The following is a 20,111-nucleotide window of genomic DNA, read 5'->3' on the forward strand; positions in this document are numbered from 1 at the left end:
CTGGTTCAATAACACACGATAACAATATAATGCTGACTCGGATAATCCCCGACCTACCTCGGTCATCTTTCTAATAGAGTACGACTTTGTTCTGACTGAGTTTTACTGTAAGTATTCAATAAGAAGCGACTGATGTATTTCTAGAAACAAAACGTTTCGCGTCTGCGTATGACCGAGCTGTCCGCGCGGTCATTGACCTCACCTTTGACCCACTGGCAGTGCGGAAGTAAACTTTCCTCTGCTTCGGGCCCAATTTTCTCCCTATTCTCGCTGTCCTGTCCAGAGGGTTTGCCATCTAGGTAAGTCAACTTCATGCAACGTCCTCACCAGAACAAGAGTGACATGATCCATAGAAAGCTTCAAACAACTCATGCAAGCAAATGTACAAAGATAGAGTGTAACAGGTCGTTCGGTGTGATATTGCTAACTGCCGCTGCGCCGCTGGTGCGTTACACCGAAGGGCGGTTATATCAGTCATACAGATACAGATGAAGACATTAAGAACGACTTTTCTGAGATAAATAGCAGCTTGCGATCTTTGTCCTTGTCTGGATCTCCCTGCTAACTGTAACCTGTTTGCTATCGTGCATAATTCTCCTCTTACCTCCTTCAGGGATGGCGTCTAAGAAGAATGTGTACCAGTTTTTTGCACAAGAGTGTTCTTACTACTCTGGGAAGGTCCGGCCATACTTACGTTACAAGAACATCCCATATGAGACTGTTGCGCCGTCAATTCAGGTGAACATTCTTTTTTAAAATATCATCAAAATGATTTGAATATATTAAAAGTAATTGTAGGGTCTATAGGAAGCCTACTGTTTTTTTCGAAACCTAAGTGAAAACATACATGTACAGCCATATTCATGTCTACCGAAGGAAAAGATATTGTTTTTGCTCAGTTTCCTCTTCTTCTCTAAACATATAAGGTCAATGACCTGAACCAGACCTCTGTCACCATGGTAACTGGTGTTGGGTTACATCATGGGTTACATCAATTTTATAGCAGGAGGGATTTAGACTCCCGTCTGACCATACATATGAATGTGTTTGAAGTAATAATTAACAGAGCCGGTAACAGAGCCGGTAAACATTTATTTAATAGTATGCCTTTGCTTTGCAAATGTTACCTTTCTAGTACAATTTGCATTAACTATCCATTGTAATCTGAACACTGGTCTTATCATTGTATGTTCTGATCTCACCTATTCGACATTCAACACTCCCATATTCCTTCTTTAAGAGTATTAATCATTACGGCTGTGAGATTATGATGTACAATGTCATGTTATTCCAGGTCCACATGGAAATAATAATCCCCAGGGCAGGATGGAGTGTTGTCCCTGTCATCATCACTCCTGAAGACAAGGTGGTTCAGGACACCACCGCAATCATAGAGTACCTGGAACAGAAACACCCCCATCCTGCAGTGGTACCTCCCACCCCCAGACAGAACCTGGTGTCTCTACTGTTGGAGTTGTTTGCAGATGAGTGGTTGTTGTTACCTGCCATGCACTACAGGTGCTCCTTTCTCTAAATATTCCCAAAAACATTGTTCAGCAGGAGGATATTTATGATTACCGAAGGAAAACATTGTTTTTGCTCTGTTTCCTCTTCTTTTTCTTCTCTCCAAACCAATAAGGTCAATGACCTGAACCAGACGTCTGTCACCACGGTAACTTAGTGTTGGGTTACGTCATGTTGCAATTTTATAGCAGGAGGGATTTAGACTCCTGTCTGACCATATATATGAATGTGTTTGAGTAAGAATTAACAGAGCAGACCATATGCAAAGGTAAACATTATGCATTTGCTTTGCAAATGTTACCTATCTAGTTTGTTTTACTTCTAATTGTTCATTTCTTGGTTTCATCATGTTAGCAAATAGGATAAATTTAAAGGATTCATAATTTCTCATTAACATGTACTATACATGTACTTAAATATTACAGTAAAAACTGGCAGGGCTTCTCTGCTTGCTTGTATGAGCCTTGGTTTCAAAGTGTACAAAATGAATGTGTCAAACTGATTTGACTATGTTACGATTTCACCAGGTGGTCCAAAACTGAGCACAAGAAGTATGTGGACTTGAATTTTGGCTTCATTATCAAGGAGAATGCCTCACCCCTGGAGCAGATGGAAAACTTGGAAGACTTTAAGGGTTACAGCTTCTTTAAGGTTAAGTTTAATTCCTTTTTTCTTACTGTCAACAATTGTATTGTTGAAACGTAGGGCACAGTCACATTTCTTGTATGTATGACCCTGTCATATAATCGCAAACTTAAGCATTCTTGGAATAGTGGTGCATGTGTTGTATAAAACTCCTGGACTAACTGTCTTGCTACCAAATGGTAGTCTTGCATTGAATTTTTCTTACACATACATGTCAGGGTTTTTTTCTAAACGTGAAAATGTAAATCCCTCATGTAACCAGCCAGCTCCCTAGCTCATATCAATTTTCAGATTGAACCCTAAGTGGCTACTCACACACCATTTAGTCTTTCTCAAAATGATCTTTTTCCAGTAAAAAAGAATACAGCAATACATTCTAGCATTACAATTGTGTTACTCTCATAAAAATATCCCTCCTCTGATGCTTTGCTCCCTCACCATGCTTGCAATCTGCTCCCTCATGCTAAATTTTTCTGCATGTAATACTGACAGATTAAATTTGTTGTCTAGAACTCCATCCGCTCCCTGGGAATTAACAGTGACACCGTCGGAGAAGTGGAGCGGTCGTACCGGGAGTTTTTATCAGATTTCCAGCAGCACCTGAACAGGTATCCCTACCTGCTGGGGTACCAGCCGTGTGTGGCAGACTTCGCCTTCTGTGGACCTCTGTATGCACACCTGTACAGGGACCCTGTCCCAGGTAAGGAGGACCCCTGCATGGGGGGGGGGTGTAGTGATTACGAATTAAACAAAATTTTTGCCGCCAATTACGAATTACGCAAATTCTCAAAGTGATTATCACTTTATGCTTTGCGGATAATGTACTACATGACTGTATTACGAATAACGTTGATTTTTGGGGAGGCTGCCTACAGATTACGAAGACTACTAACTAAAAAAGGCCTGATTACACCTTACAAAAAAGGGCATGCAGGCAACCAAGGAGTTGGTTTGTTAGTTAGTTAGTTAGTTTCTGTGGACCTCTGTACACACACCTGTACAGGGACCCTGTCCCAGGTCAGAAGTTGGTTTGTTAGTTAGTTAGTTAGTTTGCAAGCAGATAATATGGTGGCTGCAAATACAGTATCAAATGTCTACAGTATAAAATGTCTCAGATGTCTACAGCCACCTGATGCATCGGTTCCTGACTCCCACAGATAATTGATTGACTGATTGATTGATTGATTGACTGATTGATTGCTGCCAGGTTACCTGATGAAGTGCCAGGCCCCCCTGGTGGCCAGCTATGTGGAGAGGATGAACGGAGCTCTGTTAAATCCCTCTCATGACGTCGTGGATGGGAAGGCTGTGAAGAAGTCTGTATCTCCAGATAAACAGGTAACACCACCTTCAAAATTTTCATATCTAGAAATGTTCATATTTTATTTTATTTTACATAATTTTGTATATCATGTCCTTACATTTCATGATGTTTTGTGTTTAGTTGCAATTGGGGCTGGAGATGCTTCAGGAGTGCAATTTCTGCCAGCAGGGGGTGTTGTGTTGTCAAACTGTAGTGTGAGACCCAACTGGAACTGTGGTGTAAGACCAAGTGTGAGAGACCCAGATGTAGTAGCAAAGTGGTGTGTAGCACTTAGAGTTAGTCGGGTTTACATTGACACAATGATAATTGTTCTGTTAGACTTCAGTTGACAGTGACCCAGTGCTGTATTAGCTCTGTCTCTACAGACAGTTAAGTGAGGATTCAACCATTTGTTACAGTGTGAAGGGGAGAAAGTCTGCCATCTCTGATTGTCTTGTTACTTTCTTAACAGGGCTTCCTGCCAGGAGATGAGATCCCGGCTACCCTGGATCCTATACTCCACCGGATGTTCACAGAACAGGTGCCAGTACTGCTGGACACGGTCAAGAAAGTCACTCAGTACATGAAGGTACTAAACTATGATGTACATGTAAAGGCACCTAAAATATCCTTGGAGCCAGACTTGGGCTGTTAGCTGGTTCTCTTGGAGCCAGTATTGGGCTGTTAGCTGGTTCTCTTGGAGCCAGTATTGGGCTGTTAGCTGGTTCTCTTTGGTAGCCAAAAGCAGTACGCTCACCTATCTAAATTAGCGCTACGGGGGAGTTTAGCCCAAGGGGAGTTGGCCAGCTTCCGAAGGGAACCGGCTATTAAATGGCCCAATTCTAGTCTGGCTCCCAGGGTACTATTAACAGTCAAATTTGGCTGATAACTCTGGTACTTCAGCCATTTCTGAAGTACACAATAAGAATCTGAATTCTAATTCCTCTTGCCTAATGTCGCTTGTAGACTCATTTCAGAAAAAAAGTTGCATCTTTTGTCTGAACAGGACAATCCAGAAGTTGATGTTCTCCCGCGCGTCATTGGCTCACACAATTTCCGCCTCGGTAATGTCACCAGTCAGCGCGGGGTCTACACCTACCCCATGTGGATGCTGCAGCGAATCACAGACTACTACAGAAGTCTGTCGCCACGGCAACAGGAGATGATTGACAGGTACCTGGACAGGTATCCAGGAGGGCGTGAGCTGATGAAGGTTGACATGTCAGGGTGTAGGGTGGAGAGGCTGGATGTCAGGGTCAAGAGGGCAGAGTCTGCAAAAGCGAAACTCTGATTCTCGGTTGGGTTAAGGCGGCCTAGGCTGATATTCATGTTCGAGTTCGGACGTGTATCTGCACGATTGCCACATACATGTTTCGAACCCGAATCATGTTCCACCATGTTCGATATGACGTCATTCGAATAGAACGCGTGTTCGAATTCGGGGTTACCGGCGGTCATTTGTATGTTTTCCCTGTAAACCCGCGTTGTTACGCATTTTATTCTCGGAGTATGACTTAAACGGCTTTACGCCCAGCTGAAAACAACATAATTCATCTTTAGAGTAATCCATGTTTACGTATTATCACTTTTTTATCAAAATTATCCGAGGCTATTTTGCATATAAGTCGAAATTTTTTAACTGTGGCGATTTTTTAACGAAAAATGACAGAAAAATAGCTGTTTCTGTTGTTTTTGGCCCCAAAAAACAGTGTAACTGTCATTTAAAACAAAATAGCCTCGGACAAAAATAATAAATAGGGGGTTGGCTTTCTACTTGTAAAATATCATGATGAAAGGTGTTGTTACCGCTTGGGCGTAAAGCCATGAAGTACACAGCTTTTTTTAACCAAAATGTTGATTTTTAACCCAAAAATTCAGAAGTAGTAAAAACAAAATAACCTTTACTCAATGTGTTTCAAGTACTACTAGAACTGTGTGAAGTTAAGTTGTGGTGCGACCAAGCTATCAAAAGTTACAGCCATATGTATGAAATACTAATCATAGTTGGCCATAGGCTGCCTTAACCCAACCGAGTTTGAGGTTTTTAAAGTAGAGAGGCAGGATAGCAAATTTTCTTCACACAAAATATGATGTCACTGATAAAATGGTAGCCCTAAATACAGGTTAGCTGCAATTTAACCCTAGAAGTGTCAAATCCAATTAGATCAGCCCAACTTTCTTAATCTGCAAACTTTCCTGACACTTAGAAAGTTAGCTATAGACCTGCCTGTTTGAAAATGTGTGGAAATGCTTCTCTTTCTGTTATTTTGGAACAAGTGGAATAACAATGTAATGTTAATATGATCAATAATTTGTCATATGTAACTTAATGTTAATGTTAATGATTGTAATGTTATGTATTTAGTTATATATTCAGTAACTTTATTACAGAAATGAATACAAAAATTATCTAATGTTGTATATATACAATGTCTATGGCTATAAAGTCAGTGCTACAGATTAGATATTATTGTGTGTTGTCTTTACAAGATGTATCTACTACTAACAGACTACCAAACACTCTAGCTTTAGACCCATGCCATGGAGGCAGCTGGGTTAATCACGCAAAAGTTACTGTCAAAGATGTAGCAATAAGAAACAGTAATTGTTGATTTCTACCAGTTAATACGTTTGCAGTCACGTATGTGGTTGAGTTTGAGTGGTGAAACCTTGTACAAGTAACGTTACTGCATGGTAGAACCGCTTCAGCACCAAGGACGTGATCTGTATGCAGTGTTGACAAGGATTGGTAGATGTCGCTTTTGAACTGCAGCGTTAGTTGGGTGGGGCGCAGGAGGTCCGTTATACTATCATAATTTCCTTACCATTCAGTAAATGATTGAATAAGCCTCACATTCCACGAAAGTACGTCAGGTTTTCGTCATTATAAGCAAAATCCTGCATATCCTGAGGAAGAAAGTTCAAAATTCGTCTGCTGCATTGGCTGTTTGCACCAAATCTCAGATTTACCCTTTGACCTTTGGCGCCATTTTCAAGTCCGTTCAAAAAACGTCTGTGAAGATCTGTCACCGATTGATTTCAAACATTACTGCTTTTACGGCGCCTTCATCTAAAAATCCATCGAGAAAATGGCATCAGAAGATCCACTACAAGAGGAGCTGACGTGTCCGGTGAGATTGGCATGAATTTTGAAGTTAGTTTGGGTTTGTCGATCGTGAAAATCAGACTGAAAAATTTTGTTGTTGTTGCTATGGGGGGGGGGGGGGCACAGGAATTTTAGTATATACGGTAATCACTATACGCCTTTCATGTGATGATGGCAACAATGACAACAATTTGATGTTGATCTAGAAGCGACCGAAATATACTGGAGTAACGTTACCAGTTCGGTTTTGAAAGTATCCATTTTCGGAGTAGAAAATCAAGATTTTGTCCTGCTGTTGCCCCATCAACAGATCTGTCTGGATCTGTTTGCGGAGCCCCGAGTCCTGCCCTGTCAGCACAGCTTCTGTACCGACTGTCTACAGAAGATCGCAGCTCCCAAGGGGGTAAGATCCAGGAACTGAAAACCTTCAAAATATGTCCCTCGGGCCTCGAGTATTACATGTTTTCAATAAAATTCTTTGGGGGCCATATAATATCGACAATGGTATAAAAAAAATAAAGAAATTTAAGAAACGAAAAAAAAAAACATCAAGGATTATGACAACCTAGCCAATGACACATAAAAAGTCTTATAAAATTTCTGACCATTAAAACTGAGCAGTAGTACTAGTAGCACTTTTCATTTGTTTTGCAGCTCATAATGATTATGAGCATATATTTAATGATATGTCAACCAGTGGTCACGAATCAGAATTTTTTGCTTTATGTTATTTGACTTCTTAGAACAAGCCCTTGAGACGAGGGAGGTCCAGGAAGACTCAGAACAAGACGGCAGAAAAAGCTCTGGAGTTCGAGTGTCCAACATGCAAGGAGACGGTAGGTTTTCCTTGTCTTTAATAGAGAAATGAATATTTCATTAACTGTGAATACCATGAAATTGATATCTTTTATACTTCAAACAACTAAGTGATTTTGATCTCTACCTGAGTCCTCTCTTATTCCAAACTTTGAGCTTACTCCTATTTTCAATTTCTATACAGTACTGCGTAACGTCTTGGCTTAAGGGCACCCCGGCCTGCAGCCTTTGCTAATGCTTCAGGCTCGAACTTCATTTTTGGGAATAGGTGCACTGATGCACACAATCTGAAATATTTGGGTGCACAGAAAATTTTTGGGGTGCACCATATAAAATAAAATGAGCAGAATGTCTGCAAAAACTATTTATGTTTGATTTCCAAAGGAAAGTAGTACAAGAGTGATTTTATTATTTTTCTGATACTTAAAATGTTAAGAATATGCTGTATACTCTATACAGTTATCATCTTGACATATGTAAACCTACAAAAATATGGATGCACTGGTGCACCCACAGAAAAAAATTGGGTGCACAGCTCTAAATTTGGGTGTACTAAGGTGCACATGCACCCAGTATTTCCAGCCCTGTGCTGTCAGCCGTGACTCTTATTGTAATGTCTTCCAGGTTTCCTTAAAGGAGCATGTGATCCAGTCTCTGCCCAGGAACTTTCACCTCCAGAACATCACAGACAGCTTCCAGAAGAGTCGCAAGTCTGAGGGGAAGAGGAAACGGGAAGGCGAGAGTGGGAGTGAGAAGAAAAAGGCTCGGCCGCTCATGTGTTCTGTGCACCAAGGTCAGGCTTTGTTCCAGTTTTGCTAAATGATTGTGAGAATAGGACATACTGATTTGAGACTATGAGTGGAACTCGCTGTCACCAAGTACAGTAGGGGCATTGTCATTAGATAGCTTTAAACAATGTGTAGAGTTAGATGTTCAAGGGCTAAGTATAACAAGTCGATCGGTGTAAAGTATATAGCCAGCTGCCGCCGCGCCGCGTGCCTGCGAAGCTGGTGTGTTACGCCGAAAGGCGGTTACACCGGCTATACTGATACAGATACAGAAAGTTTAATACTGTAACAATAATTTATATGTGAGATATCATCTGTGTACAATGATGACGATCATGTGAGCTTGAAAAAAAAGCTGTTGCCATCATTACAAAATCTAAGTGGTCACGAAAATTTGAACAAATGACAGAACGCTCAACAGTAAATTCTTTTTCTTTGTTCTTTTGCATCTTCTTTGACTTTGGCAGACTTGTTGGTGCAAGCAAGTAGCGATTCAAACCCTACCTCCCTTCCTCTGCATCTTCTTTTTCTTTTGACTTCTGTCATCCTTCAAGCACCTACTAGTGAAGAAACAGCATGGCCTCAAACTTTATTTTAGAACAGTCAAAAACTGATGAGCATCAGAGGCGGCGGCACGAAATTTTGACTGGGGGGGCGAGATTTTGTCCCATGTACACTATCTTTGCGAGCGCCGAAGGCGCGAGGCGTCGCGCCGAAGGCGCGACGTTATCTAGGGGGGTCCGGGGGCATGCTCCCCCGGGAAAATTTTGAAATCTAGACCCTCTGAAACGTTATTTCCTGCATTTTGAAGGGCAAATTTTGCTAGCACTTAGCTCAGTTTTATTACCCCTACCAAGAGGGCAGTGACCTCGCTATAAACTTCGCCGGGAGTAGCGTAAAAAAAAATTTCCTAGGCCCTCCCCCCAGGTAAAAAAAAATTTCCTAGGCCCTCCCCCCGGCTCAAAAAAATTTCCTATGCCCTCCCCCCGGCGTGAATCATAGAGAGTGAACTTTCGTATGGGGAGGACGAGATTTTGATTGAAAATTTTCCCCGCATGAAGCGCCGAAGGCGCGAGCCATCGCGCCACAGGCGCCACTAGAGCCCTAGTAGGCCCGGCTTTTTTTTGGGGGGGGGGCATGTTCCCCCCGAAAAAATTTTGAATTTCAACCCATGTTTTGCATGTTGAGGGGCAAATTTGGCAGCACAAATTTCGCTGGTACATCGAGATATAAATTTAAAGTCAGTAACGTTAAGGTCAGTCAGTGTAAATCGAAATAAATCTAGCCTACCTTTCGTCCACGAACTTCTTCCGCGTCAATTTTATTACAAACAGGGGAACAATATTGCCAAGTTACGTGTTGTTTTCAATTAACTTCGAAACCCCTAATCTGGATTGGAGAAAAATCTGGAAATTTCAAACTTGTAATATTAAACACAATAAGCTGCGGGAAGTAAACTTTAAAATTCTGCACAAGATACTACCCTGTAGGTACTTACTTAACAAATGGAATGTAAAAGACGAATCAGGAAACATTTATAGTAATAACTGTGTAATTTGTAATACTGTGGAAAACTACGAACATATGTTTGTGAAATGCGATAGACTTAAGAACTTCTGGAATAGAGTTAATGTTGTCAAGGATGTAACGCACGATGAAGTTTTGCTAAGTTCAGAAGAATGTAACATATTAACAATCGCTAAGTATTAGGGCTGGGTACCGGTTCAGCTGGACCTGTTTGGACCTGAACAACATTCAAGAACCGAGTCCAAAAAACCTAAACGCAAAAACCTGATCATCGGACCTGATGTACTTTTCTGTTAATTTTAGAGTACATTTTGGTAGATTGTACAGACATCTTTAAGTAATCTGGTCATGGCAAGTGAAAAAAATAACCATGAATCAAACTAGATTAGCCTAAATCCATGTTTGTCTCTTCTGTAACAGTGGGTTCCATTTTAGGTCGATAAGAAAGTTCACGGACCATGAGGTTTGTGGTAGTACCATGCGATAGATATCATCAAGGCATACACGTACTCAGTTAAATTGCTCCTACTACTGTACTTCAGTAATAAGGTCCAGGTTTAGGTCCGGACCTGGACCTGATCCTCTGAACCTGATCCGGACCTGGACCTGAATTTTCTGAACCGGTACCCAGCCCTACTAAGTATGCCATCTATGTGTCCTGGTTAAGACATAAAGATGACCACAGAAAACTGCAGAAAGATGATGTAGTTAATACCTTCCTTTATTACTGTTCCATATACACATGAGTACACTTTGTACACTAAGCTTTGCTGAGAATTTGTTATGACATACATGTATCAATGAACATTTGTATTTAATAAAGTAGCCGTGGCGGACACGGAAAAGTTAAAAAAAAAAAAAAAAACTTACGGAGGGACATAGATATAAATGTTAAAATAGTCCTTGGTTTAAGAAAAATACCAAATTACTAGTAATCCGTCAACATCCGACATATCCACGCCGAAAAGTTCGAGCGAGTTGCGAGGCGGGACCAGCGGGACCTTTGCCGACGCACGCACGCACACCTCTGGGAAGGGTGCGTTGAACGGCGAAAATTAATTTTCAAAATCTTCCGACAAGCCTTCCCTACATTTTTGATCGGTATCGTTTCGATTGCCGCGATTGCCGCGACTTTAATCCATGTAATTTGGCTGTGTAGTCCAGTTTCGCCGATTCTGGCGAAACTGCAAGATTTTGAAGGGGACTGTGGGAGATTTGGGCGAATACATTATAATAATAGGGATTGATATTATTGGAACGTAAAATTCTGCCGATTCCAATGACTGGCAAATCGCTACGATATGTATGGGACAGACATGCTTTGAAAGTGTATAAAAACGTTGTAGAGTTAAAAGGATCTTGGAAAATTTTTTTACCTAGGCCCTCCCCCAAATTAAAATATTTTTTTTCTAGGCCCTCCCCCCGGCTCAATTTTTTTCCCTAGGCCCTCCCCCCTCAGACGACCGGCCCTCCCTCCCCGGTAAATATCGTACAGTCCCCGTGACTCTTCCGCTAAAGACCAGTAGCGGACAAACAGAGACAACAGCCGGCCGCGGCCCGAGGATTTCGCAAGAAAACAAGGGGCAGTGTCGTCTACCATCGCAGTGCCGCGCGCTGTATTTCTTTGCTAGTATTTGCGGCAGATTTTAGTGGAAAAATACAAAGGGTTTTAGCAAGATTTTTGGGGGGGCGACGCCCCCCGACTTATTTTTCAACCAGGCAATCTGGTCCGTATGGCTTTAGTTATGGAGTGTTGTAATTATTTTGGGATTGTTTATATCTGTCTGTCATATATCAGGGCTCGAAATACTTTTTTCAGCCAGGTGGCGCATGTTGCCACCTGAGTCAAAAGCCAGGAGGCGCCATCAGTATTCAAGTGGCAACACTTCCAAGTTATCATTTTCTTCAAATCTGCTACTTATATCTATTACGTTTTCTTCTAGTTAACTACTAAAGTTTTATGTTATAAAATAAAGTAATGTAAAGAACACAAAAGCTCTCAAACAACAATGTTTTAATAAAGAATGCCACCTTTACATCACTTCATCACAGGGCTGCCGCCGTGGGAATGCCACGCCTCTACATGGCGGCACACTTATGCGGGTGGTGTTACGTGCGCCATGTTCTTCGTTTGCGCAAGGATAATGTTACTCTCATCTGCCAAATAAACATACCCCCCGGAACAAACATACCCCCCGGACAAATCTTCAAAATCTAATAAAAAATGGTATTAGCTCCCTTGATTTAAAAAAAAAATTGGGCATAGGTTCCCCGGATGACCCCTAACCGGGGGCCAACGGTGCTTCCACAAGTTCAACAAGTGAAAAATACATGATACAAATTGTACATGTACTTATTACCTGGAACTTGGAGCAAGTATTCCTAAGGTGTTACGGACATAATTAATATATACCAAACTTTTTAACCCAAAAAAATTAAATCATATTTCCCAAACAAAATCACATATTGACACAGCTGAACAAATAAAAATGTGATTATGTCTATAAACTCATACTAAAAAAAAATTTAGAGACACTCAATAAAGAAAGTAAGAAAGAAAGAAAGCATGCTCTTAATATCTGATTCTCCCGATTGTAAAAGCCCCCACAGCATCCAACCGCACATTCATAGAAACAACATTATATTCTGACACTAGAAACCAATAAATTCGGAAAATTTCACGGTAATGTTTACAAATTAACCTTTTAAAAATACGAGTGAATTTTTATTTCTGTCGTTGCCGAAAAAATTTTTTTCATGCGTGTAATACTAGTACATGTATCTTGGACGCTTGGATGCTATCTTCACCTTTGACCACATTGTTGGAAGCAGCGTCGGCCATTTTCATTCTGTCTTTCGAGCTGTTTTTTCCGACAAATTTCAACCGTTTTAACATTTTACGGCCTCAGAAACTCATATAACGACGAAAACAAGTTGTAGTTGTTATTTTCATGCGTAAAATTTCTTCTGGGGATGGATTATTTTTCTGCCGAGCCGCCGAAAACTTAGCAGGATTTTGTATCGGCGCGCTTTGCATGTACAAGGACAGTCGGAGTTGTTTACATGAAAATTGTGTTGTGAAACGCCAGCGAGGTGTCTGATTTTCTACCAATGAGAACGTTTTTTTTTTGTGGCGTCATGGCGAGATCGACAATTCATCGACAATTCACAAGATTGTGCCGACAATGGGGCCCGATCCATGCGATTAGCGGCTCGATCCACGCAAATTATAGGTGGCGCGCTGCGCCACCTGAGTTTAGGAATAAGTGGCGCCAAGCAAAATCAGGTGGCGCCGCGCCAGTGCGCCACCTGGTATTTCGAGCCCTGTATATGTATAAGCAATACAACACTGCATGAAGGGTGTGAAGTCTGCCATCTCTGATTGCCTTGTTGTCCATGTTCCACAGACCAGGTCCTGGATGTGTACTGTGTGAGCTGTAAGAGACCTGTGTGTACATCATGTGTCCAGGAGGGAGACCATAGAGGACACACTACAGGAGACATACATGCAGCATACGACACAGCCAGGGTAATACAGATCTTATCATAATGCAAATAAATACTGTAAATGCATTTTTGTTCGCGAGGACTTTTTTTCGCAGTATCGGCCAATTTGAGAGTTCGCGAGGGATTTGACTTCACGAATCAGTGATTTTTAAATTTTATCAACGCCGCCACCATGTGCCGATACGCAGACAACTTGGTTCTGATTCCGTGAGTACCGCTCGGCGCAAGTTCCCGGGCCTGAGCGCACTGACCAGCCAGGCCCTCACAATTTTTGGGGTTTTCAAAGGACAACTTCGGTGCTATCGGTAGGGTCAAGGACAGAATCGGCATCACTGGACCGCCGTATGTTTGTTAAAATAAATTTATATTTCATTACAAAAACGATGTTATTCTTCGAGTCTTCGAGTACTAGTATACTTTGTTGTTGTTGTTGCCTTCGTATATGCATGGTGTGCTGGGGAGGGGGTCAGTACGGAACAAAAGTGTTCGCGAGGAGATGACTTCGCGACTAAAACTCTCGCGAACAAAAATGCATTTACAGTAAACTAGTATGTGTACTACTAGTATATATAGGTGAGGTGAGGTACATCAATGGTCAGTGTCTTTAGGGCATCAATGGTCAGTGTCTGAGTGGTTAGGCCAGCAGACATGCATATGTCACAAGTTTGATTCCTGCCATTTCTGGCTAAATATTGTGTGCCTTGGGTGTCATTTAAAAGGCACTTCAAGTGGTATTTCAAGCCCTGTCATAAAAATTGGACTGGTGCAGGTAGACATTCTAAACGCTTGGGTGTAGATATACAACTCCTATTTTATAATGTACAATGTACCAGTCCTGCACAAACAGTTAACCGGAATGTGTACCATTATTTCACACTTCAACTGTGGACATCTCCGTACAGGTATTTGTTCTATATTTACCTATATCCTGTTTGTTTTGTTGATAGTAAGGTTCTTGTTGTGTTTGTACAGAAAACAGTGCGGGAGAGTCTGGTACTCCTGGAGGGCAGGAGTAAAAACATGACCTGGAGTCTGGAGAAACTCAAACGTTCGGAGGAGAAAATTAAAGTAAGGAGTATTTTCTACATGCATTAAGGGAATTTGAAGTTGTTTCTACCTGTAAAGCCTTATTTTCATCTCAAAGAAAGCATCTAAAAGTGAGATAGAAATAGACTTACTAACATATCACACACTTATGCTAAAAAGCTATGTACAATACAGAAGAATTGTTAAGTAAAAAATTATCTGAATGAACTCAAACTTCTAAACCTGAAAAGGTAGAATGTACAAATACTACATGTAGATTGTGGAATGAGAAATGGAGAAAGTAAAAATGATGTTAAGGATTGTTTGACTTGAAAATGGTGACCAGTAATTGACATAAAAATAAAGCAACTATTTCGCAACTGAAAATAAACTGGAATGTGACATGCATCATACTGCATTATAACACACCTTCACTTCAGCTGGTGTGTTATGCCAAAGGGCAGTTATACTGGCTATACAGATACAGATACTGAATTTACCATTTAACTTAGGTTCTGTTCATGTATTCAAAGATGACATCTTACTATATACCTGTTGTCTTGCAGCACTCAGCCAAGAGCCTGGAACAGTCCATCAAGGACCAGTGCAGTAACTTGAAGAAAGCTGTGGACAAGCAGGAGCAGGCTCTCATAGCACAGACAAAGGCAGCAAAGACAAGGTAGGGATAGGTCAATTGTAATTCTCTCCATATTATTATGTGAGGCCAGGAGAGATTGTGTAATTGGTAGCAAATTCATAAAAGAATAAGAATTGATAACGAATGTCATGAAAAAGAAGAAAGGAACACAATCATGAATATCAATAATGTGCATTGATGTTTTGATTTTTAATTACCATTTTCAAAATGCACTGTGTAAAGTCATTACAATTCAGTCTCAATATCTGCATTGTAATAAAGTGTTAAACCCAAAATTAAATTCTGAAGAAAAATGATAGGCAAAAGCGATTCATTTCATCTTTATACTCCTTGAATTGTCCCCTGCAATCTTTTCCTTTCCACATCTAGAAGTACACATTGTTCATTGTCTGCCATCCAGTTTGGCACTCTAGAACTAAAATGGAATGCATTTCATGTTCGAGGCACATGACAAAATACAATTGCAATAATTACCCCCTTAACATTCTAAATCTAAGGATCTTCTCAAGTTTTCAAAAATATCCTTACATGAGAAACTTATGTCTCCCTCAGATATCTCCAGCGGCAGAAGGAGTTGCTAAGTGTGTATAAGAACAAACACGAGGCCCTGACCAAGGAACTGGAACTGGCAAAACACCATCTGGAGAACAAGCAACCAGTCAACTTCCTAATGGTCTGTAGCAATCATTTCTTTGTTTGAACTTTTGTCTATTCTTGAAGTACTCAAGTTCTCAAGTGCAGTTTCATTGAGGTCTTGAGGGAAGAGGTCAGGGTCAGACAAAATAATTATCATCAACATATAATATAAGTCTATATAATTTAAGAATATATCCTTGCACATACATAGTGTGGCCTAAGTATACTTTATATTGTCTGAAAAGAAAACATTGCTTGCAATTTAATAAGTTTATATTTTGTGTTTCTCTCTGCAGGATGTTCAAGCTCTTCAACAAAAGTAGGCACCCATTTAATTTTCATACCTTTGCTCTATTAAGTTAATACTTAGGGTACAAAATGCATAATTATTCTCTTCATGAAATACTTGAACCCTATGCACAGTAAAAAGAAAGACCAGAAAATTGACTTTGAAAATCAAGTTTTACTGCCCTGAAATTACATCCGATGCCTTTAAATCACACGTTACCCTGTTCCTAAGCTGCCTGTGTTACCCCGTTCCCAGGCTGACAGAGCTGCAGAAGTCCCAGGAGACCTGTGACGTCCTGTTCCCGCACACGTCTCTGTCCAAGTGTGTGGACTTCAGACCAACCTTACAGACCCTACAGGGCATGGAGCTCTCTCATGGTGGGCACAGTCAGGGCTCTGAAACTTAGAACACCGAATTTGGATGTTGGAATTGACGCCATTACACTTTTTGTTTAGATACACCAAATTTTGGCACATTTCACATTGAAACGTCTGTTTTCTCGGGTGGGTATGACATAAATAAAATACAACACAGTGTATTCCGCATCACCCTCAGTCCCAGTCCTCCCACGGATCGGATCTCCCTCTGGCCTTTGGCTGTTGGGCTGGTACCTCTGGCGATACGGAATACACCGTGTAGTATTCTATATGACCCATACGGTCAACTGATGATGATGATGATGTTGTGTGCAGATTCGAGCAGTACAGAGCTGACTATCCGAGCCTCCATCAGTGTGGCAGACTTCAGGACAGGACCGGTGGGGAAGAGACGCTACAGCTCAGCTGTGGTCTGGCAGTCACTGGAATGGTAGGGTCACAGTTCAACCCATACAACTGTCCTTATGAAGCAGTTTAAACTGTAATTAAAAACACAAGAGATTGGACTTTTTTTGACTGTGCAACTTCGGCTTCCCAAGAAAGCAAAAACCTGGTTACTCTAGCCCTTTTCAGGTGTCACTGGGATGGGACATGTAATGGCCCCTACTGGCTTTCAGTGGTACTGCAGCAGAATTCTCAACATTTGCTGTTTTGCTCGCCCATGGGTTAATGTAGAGGCTATAGAACAATATTTCCATTTTGCTAACAAATGTCAGCCCACTCATTATGGGTTCACCACACCACGAAGTGGTGTGGTGAAACCATATTGCTTTTTCTGATGTTTCTTCTCCTTCTCCTTCTTCTCCTGCCATTTTTTAAATGGATTCAGCTTCTTCATTTTAGGGCCTAAGGTCCTGAAATTTGGTATGGAGGTACAGTGGGCAAATACCCCTAGGCGTTTTTTAAATTATTGTGATACAGGCTTTTAGAATGGTTTTATTTGAGTTTTTTGGCTGTGTTATAGCAAATGTATTACTGTGTTAGTATGCCTTGTTTACCACGTTTGGGCATGAGTCATGACAATGGAATGCAGGGCATCAACCAATAGGCATGCAGCTTTCCTCTATACTTCTTGCTGATTGGCTGTTGGGATTTAACTTGATTAACACCTGCACGGAAGCATTTCCATACTGACAGTATGTCTGTATTCAAGTGTTTTGGTAGGTATTTCAAGCTTTCCTGCTCCAGCATTGGAATGCCGGGCATGGACGTTTTTTTTTTTTTTTTGAAAATCAACAGTTTGCATTATGCAATTAAAAATCCTAACCAATAAAGTAGGGAATAGCTATCCAACTGTTGTTTTAGTTGTATTTTACTTCATATTATAGTTATATCAATGTAAATCATTGTTTTCCCTTGTGTTTCCCATTCTTTCCCTGCCATGTCGTAAAATGTGGTGAACCCATCGCTGTATTTGCTCCATAGCAAATATTGGCCTTTCTAGTTTACTGTTCTTTTCTCTCACTCCAGGAGACTTTTAATAGAGAACAAGTTGTCTACAGTGAGTGGTGGACAGAAGAGATTCCTGTCTGTGTTCCTGCAGTGTCTGGGTAGACCAGACAGCCAGGGGTAAGCCTCCGATTAGACACAGTTACATTAATTTTCTATACAAGCAGTGGCGTTGAGTGGCTAGGTGAGTGGACACAAGATCAAGAGGTAACGGGTTCAATTCCTGCTATTCGTGGCAATTCGTTGTGTCCTTGGGAAAGGCACTTTATATGACTTATTCCTGTATCCACCCAGGTGTAAAATATGTACCTGACTTTGGTTGGGGAGGTAATAAGCAGTGGAAGGAGAGGCATGGGCTCTGTCTTCCAATGGATTTAAAACCCACTGCCCCAACGGCCTCAAAAAGGCTATAGGACTACATTTAATTCTGTACCTTATCTTTGGAACTACCTTTACCTATTGCACCTATTTTGATATTGAGAGAGACATGGCAACAAATGCTGTTTAGTGTTTGCCATTTCTGTGCATTTCAGTGAATCATGTCTCAAAACGTAAACAGCATGTTTTCATTATGTTGGGAAGCCTGTTTTCAAGTTTGACATGCCTGAACTTTTCCTCAGTGCCTGGTTCTTGACTGTAGCAACACAGCTCCGCATTCTTCCACAAGAAGCACATGGTCAGATGTACCAGAAATGTGAGTACAGAAACTACTGTAGTACTAGTAATTTTACTTAGAGGTCAAAACTTTGCAATAAACTTGATTGAAGTGAGTTCAAGTTGCTGTTAAGTTTGAATGACAACTTCTAAACATTTGTCTGTTCCTGTCCAGGGTTGAGAAATCGATATGATGCCCAGCACGCTAACAAAGGATGGTCAGAGTTCATCGCACTAGAGGTCAGTGATTTGGTATCAATTCATTACATTAAGCCTACTATGTTGTGTTTCCTGACCGACCCTACAAAAAACTGCCGACCCTAGCCTTTTTTTGTGTGGATCCCTGCAAGGGACATATATTTTTCGAACTGATATTTTTCGAGCTCCATGATTTGACATTCGAGTCATTTAACATTATATTGTACAATCGGTTTTCCAACATTGACATTGAAAATGAATGTGTCCTCATGCAAGTTTTTACTTTGTTAAACTGCCTTGCATGAGTTTGATCACTAGAAATCACCTTAAAGAAAGTCTAAATGAAAGAAAGAAAGAAAGAAAGAAAGAAAGAAAGAAAGAAAGAAAATACTGAAACAGGAAACACAACATTTTTTTCCTAGGCCTTAATTTGACAGTATGACTGCTTTACTTTTGATACACGTAATGACAACTTTTACTGCTTGTGTTGAGGTATTGGCTGCAGAAGTGTTTTCAGTCCTGTTTGCCTGATTTCAGGAGTTGGAGAAGCCGAACTGTGGACTTGTTAATGACGGACGTGTCATCTTGGAAGCCTTTGTCAAACTCTGAGTGATCGTGATGTCTTCCACTTGTGACTTAAGTTGTCCCACATGACAAGAACGTCATAGTTTATTGACCGTTTCAGCACACTTATTATAAAAGCTTGGTATAAATTGAAGGATGCACGGTTTGAAATACTTTTTTTTTAGATATATATCTGCACTGGTGCAGGTAGCATTTGAAGTAGCCTGCACTTAACAAATTGTACGTACCTGAAAAATAGTTTTGACGAAATATGCATCAAACTGCAGACAATTATAAGAAACCATCTGAATTCTTTATTTAGCATTTCACAGGTGATAACAACTCAAATAATCAGTCCAAAACCCACCTACACTTGCATACTTAGAGCATGGAGCAGTGCAGGTAACCATCAGAAATACCAGCATAGCTCCAGTTTTACCTGCACTAACCTGTAGGTGGTATTTTCAGCCCTAATTTGCATGTAAAAACGTTCTGGCAGCTAGTATTCTGATACCCCACCTAGATTGTGTTTTTCACAATGTTTCTGCTTCCTCCCAACTGGGAAATGGTTTCAAAGTTAAACTTTAGTGTGCACAATTACGTGGCTAATTACATAACGATTTGTAAAAGCTGTGTGTTTCTATTTGAAAACCAGTATTCTATCTGTTCCATGTTTGTTCATTATTACTGTAGCTATGAAGCTGAAGGCTGTTGGAACTGACATACCAAGTTGAACCGTAACAAAGTTCAAACCTTTATCCCCCACAATGTGACAAGGTTTTAGGATGTAAGTCTTTGAGAGTTACATGCATGGATGAGTGATTTTAAAGCAATATTATATGATCACTTTAGATACCTAAAAGTTGCAATAGAATTGATTTGTATCATGATATGATATGATATGATATGATATGATATGATATACAAGTATACAGAGTGAAAGTTTGAAATGTTTTGTTTGAAATGTTTAATGTGTTTAATATCTACAATGTATTAAAAAAAGTCTATTCCAGCAGATTATAGTACTTTCAAAACTGTTGAGAT

The 20,111-nt window shown here is 40.6% G+C and overlaps 1 protein-coding gene across 1 annotated transcript; it reads left to right on the forward strand.

Annotated features, from left to right (window-relative positions):
• Window positions 1–615: 615 nt before the first annotated feature.
• On the forward strand, window positions 616–19,248 carry LOC109482487. The gene is made up of 21 exons (XM_019785212.1): window positions 616–738; window positions 1,295–1,518; window positions 2,052–2,175; window positions 2,680–2,869; window positions 3,377–3,507; window positions 3,945–4,061; window positions 4,479–4,727; window positions 6,889–6,981; window positions 7,322–7,414; window positions 8,019–8,187; window positions 13,117–13,238; window positions 14,189–14,284; window positions 14,809–14,921; window positions 15,453–15,573; window positions 15,833–15,855; window positions 16,081–16,202; window positions 16,518–16,632; window positions 17,673–17,771; window positions 18,272–18,345; window positions 18,481–18,545; window positions 19,041–19,248. Exons 1-21 carry the CDS (start codon window positions 616–618, stop codon window positions 19,110–19,112), a joined length of 2,535 nt encoding a protein of 844 aa, XP_019640771.1. The 3' UTR covers window positions 19,113–19,248.
• Window positions 19,249–20,111: the final 863 nt, after the last annotated feature.

This window comes from Branchiostoma belcheri, unplaced genomic scaffold (genome assembly GCF_001625305.1).
Source record: "Branchiostoma belcheri isolate BF01 breed outbred unplaced genomic scaffold, Haploidv18h27 scaffold6, whole genome shotgun sequence".
NCBI lineage: Eukaryota > Metazoa > Chordata > Leptocardii > Amphioxiformes > Branchiostomatidae > Branchiostoma > Branchiostoma belcheri.